Genomic DNA, 3,793 nt, shown 5'->3' with positions numbered 1-3,793 from the left:
ACTATAATTTTCTATTATATACTAGGGCATATAGAATATAGACATGTATCCAGTGAAATTATTAGTGTTAGTCCATGATTCACAATAGTTAATCATGCAAGTTACTCTTTTCATTCTTTCTCTTTTTAAATTTATTTATTTTTTAAAAATAGGGGACTCATTAAAAGTATTGGGTATTTCATTTCAACATGTCTTTCCATGTACATGTGTAAGAATATATCTTTGCATGTGGATTAATTATATGGAATTTGAGCTAAAATAGAAATAGCATCTAACTTCCTTAGATAAAACTAGCTGTAATGTTCAGACAAGCAGAACTAAAGCTTTTTACTAAAGAGTTACTGTGACCCATGTCCCAAACACTGAATATGTTACAGAGATAACTGTTAGCAATTTTTTCATGAGAGCAAAAACTGATGTCAGAGTTGAGCACCTTCTGAAGCTTAGAATTCCATCCTTTTGAAGATATACAGCAGGGAAGACCAGGTAGAATGTTTGCTTTGATTCTAACTCCTATATTTAGTCTTGATGTGTGAGGCAACTTCCTAGAATACAGACTTGAAGTATCTGTGTACTTTCTATTTGAAAATAACTCACTGGTTCACATCAAATAAGATAATGAATGTATTATTAAAATTATATTGAATGAGATGCTTCAGAAATAAGAAAACAGACAATGAAAAACCTTTAATATAACTTTAATTAACCAATGGCATAAGTGCCTGGTTGGCTCATTCAAAATATACTTTATTCTCATTTATCCTTTTTATAGTTTTCCTATCATTATCTATGTAACAAAAAGAGTGAGCAGATAAATGACTTAAGATGTTGTTGCTATGTGCGCTCAAGTCACTTGCGACTCATAATGACCCTATGTACAACAGTTCTGAAGGCTGCCCTGCTTTGAGTCAGTCTCACTGACTCTAACACACCTACCCCCATTGCCCCAACCTCTTATCCTATGTAGAGAACCATATGAAGAAAACTTTCTTCTGTTGTCTTCTTAATTAGAAAGATTTTATACAGTACCGTATTTTGTTTTGTTTTTTTAAAACATAATTTGAGCTGCTTAAGACTCAATCATTTTCATATCACCAAAAGATTTTAGGCCTAACATTCATACACCCATAGGTGACATTATCTCACCCACTCAATGTACCAATTTACTATGAATCATAAGCAATGTGGTTTGCGGGAGTTTTGTTAACAGGAAAATGAAACAAAAATAGCATATAGTATACCAAGAGATGGAAATAAACAAAGCATTTCTAATTCAACTTACAAGTTAGGAACTCAGGATATTACTAAAATTTACAGTTGTATAGGAGCCTTTTATGAACAAGAATCCGGACAATTCCTCTCAAATCAGGTGTGTGTGTATATGTGTGTGTCAGTAATAATTTTAAAAAAGTAAATATACTTCAACTTCAAGAAACTAAAAACATTCCTTCTATTATGTTCTAAAAGGTTTTAAAATATCTAATGAAAATTATGAAGTATAGGGAACACTTGCTAGTTCTGAGTTAATTAATGTTCAATGAAGTATTTGATGCTATGTCAATTAGAATAGCATTACTCTTTACTGAAGGGGATAGACATGAAGTAAAAATGTAATGTTTCTATAAAATGCTATAGTGAAACAGAGGAAAAATATTTTCACAGAGTTAAGAATTTATTTTTATTTTGAACTTTCACTTTTAAATGCTTTTTGATGATTTTCAAACCCTTCTGCAATATACAAACTCATTTGCAAGTGAAACAAGTTTCATTTGTTTCTTCCAACCATCCTGATTAGAAATGAAAAAAAAATTCTTTTTTAAGATCAAAGTAAGATATACATGTGTTAAAATCACTATGGTATTGTCCAGGAGCTTTTTAAGATATTGTCTAAGGTTATAGCTTAAACAAATGCCCAATTTTACTGTTATTGATGATTATTTATTGATGAAAACTATGTAATGATATGGAGAAAGGTTGAATTAAAAATGTAATATAAAAATGTAAATGGCAAAGGAAGATAGTTTCCTCAATTTAGTTATCACAAATACAAGTTGTTACAAAATAAAACAGTTAGAATTAGGAAAATGTGTTTTCTTCAATGTCTGTGATACAAAATAAATCAATTAAGTAAATTGATTAAACAACTTTATGTAGTTGAGTTTTAAATACGTACTTGTTTTTTTTCTTTTTTAATTTTTTTAAATACCTACTTGTTTTTATAACACTGTTAAAATAATTGGTTCTTTTACAACCAGATGAAATTATTAAAATTACTTCTACTTCTCTTTTTAGAAATTCTCATTTCATTTTTTTAAGTATACATGAAGTGAAACATTTTTAAATCCCAATCAGAACCAAAGAAAACAATGAACTAATTGAAAATTTCATTTTATTTAGGAATACTTCATAGAATGAAGATATTGGATTTTTGTCTGAGTGATGTGTGAAATAAAAAATTATCAAATGGGGCTGATCCGTGATCGTAAGCCTCATCACAATTCAGGTATGAATCTTCCAATTTCACCTCTGTATAGTTTTAACAATCAGAACTTGATGCAATCATAAAGACAGAGGGAAAGATTTATTTTTATTTACTTTATACCTATTTTAAAAAATTTTCAAAACTTTTTTCTCCATTTTATTAACTATTTAAAGTATAATTCTTCATATGTTAGGAAGTTTAGAACAGTGAAATAATTGTTTTTAGTGTCAGGCTTATTAACTTTTAATCATATTTTACCACTCTCCATTTTTGAGATGTAATCTATAAAGTTTAAGTGCTTTAAGTTTGTTTTCCATTAAGTGAGATAAGAAAGAAATATGCTATTCTTTTAATATATTTTTAAATTTAAATTAGATGTGTATCTGAAAGTACTTCTTAAAATGTTGAAGATTAATCATAACTTGTAACATTAAAACACATTATAGTTTTCATTATCTCAAATACTAATTTTTCTTTTCATAACTCAATATCTATCCTATTTAATTTATTTAATGCATGATTAAATCATACATTTTATGGAAGATTTAGTAGTTTTAATCTATAAACTTTATTTTAGATATATAACATGTGAATATAACTTTCAGTAAACAATTACTATTTCGAGGGAAGAGTAAAAATGTATTTTGTTCAGAGAAATGAATGACTATGCAGAAATGTAAGAGCATATTTTGGTTTTTTGCATGTTGTTCACTACAAAGAAAACTAAACACACTAGTATTAGGTGCTTAATATGTTTTTTGCATTATTGACTAAGTTAATGTAATTTTATTTTAAATATTTTCAACGTGCTTATCTTTCTTCATTCCTTTTTCCTTCTCTTCTTCCACCTTTCCTCTCTTTCTTCCTTTCTCTTTTCCTCTCTTCTTCCCATCTTCCTTTACTAATGAAAGAAACACTGTGCAAAATGAAATTGTTCATGTCAAGTTAACTAGTTAGCAACTATAAATCTAGTATTAAAAAATCTTTATGTCCCTAGGACCCTGTTTTTCTCCGTTTTAATGATTCCCTTATTTTAATGTTAGATATTATTACACATTTTATTAATATACTATAATAATACAGAAGGTACCAATAAAGATATTTTTAATGTAATAAGCATTTTAGTCATTGTTCTGTATCAAGTCAGAACTGACTCATAGCTGGCCCCCCAGCAGATGCTCAGAGGCATTCAATCTCATGGGATGAGATAGCCCATCTTTCTCCTGCTGAGCAGCTGATCAATTCAAACTTCATACCTTTGTGTTGATAGTGGAATCACTTACTACTAAGCCAGCAGAGCTTCTAATTTTT

The 3,793-nt window shown here is 28.7% G+C and overlaps 1 protein-coding gene across 1 annotated transcript in view; it reads left to right on the top strand.

The window, feature by feature from the left end:
• Nucleotides 1–2,439: 2,439 nt before the first annotated feature.
• The window catches only part of LOC102872968 (NKG2-D type II integral membrane protein-like), a 59,796-nt gene continuing 58,442 nt past the window's right edge, over nt 2,440–3,793 (top strand). Inside the window, exon 1 of the mRNA XM_006888453.1 lies at nt 2,440–2,503. Within this exon, the coding sequence (XP_006888515.1) occupies nt 2,440–2,503 (64 nt within the window). The remainder of the gene's footprint in view (nt 2,504–3,793) is intronic.

Source organism: Elephantulus edwardii, unplaced genomic scaffold (assembly GCF_000299155.1).
Source record: "Elephantulus edwardii isolate Elephantulus edwardi_28Jun2011 unplaced genomic scaffold, EleEdw1.0 scaffold00067, whole genome shotgun sequence".
Taxonomy (NCBI): Eukaryota; Metazoa; Chordata; class Mammalia; order Macroscelidea; family Macroscelididae; genus Elephantulus; species Elephantulus edwardii.
Note: the sequence above shows the minus strand (reverse complement) of the source record. Positions and strands in the feature narration are given on the sequence as shown.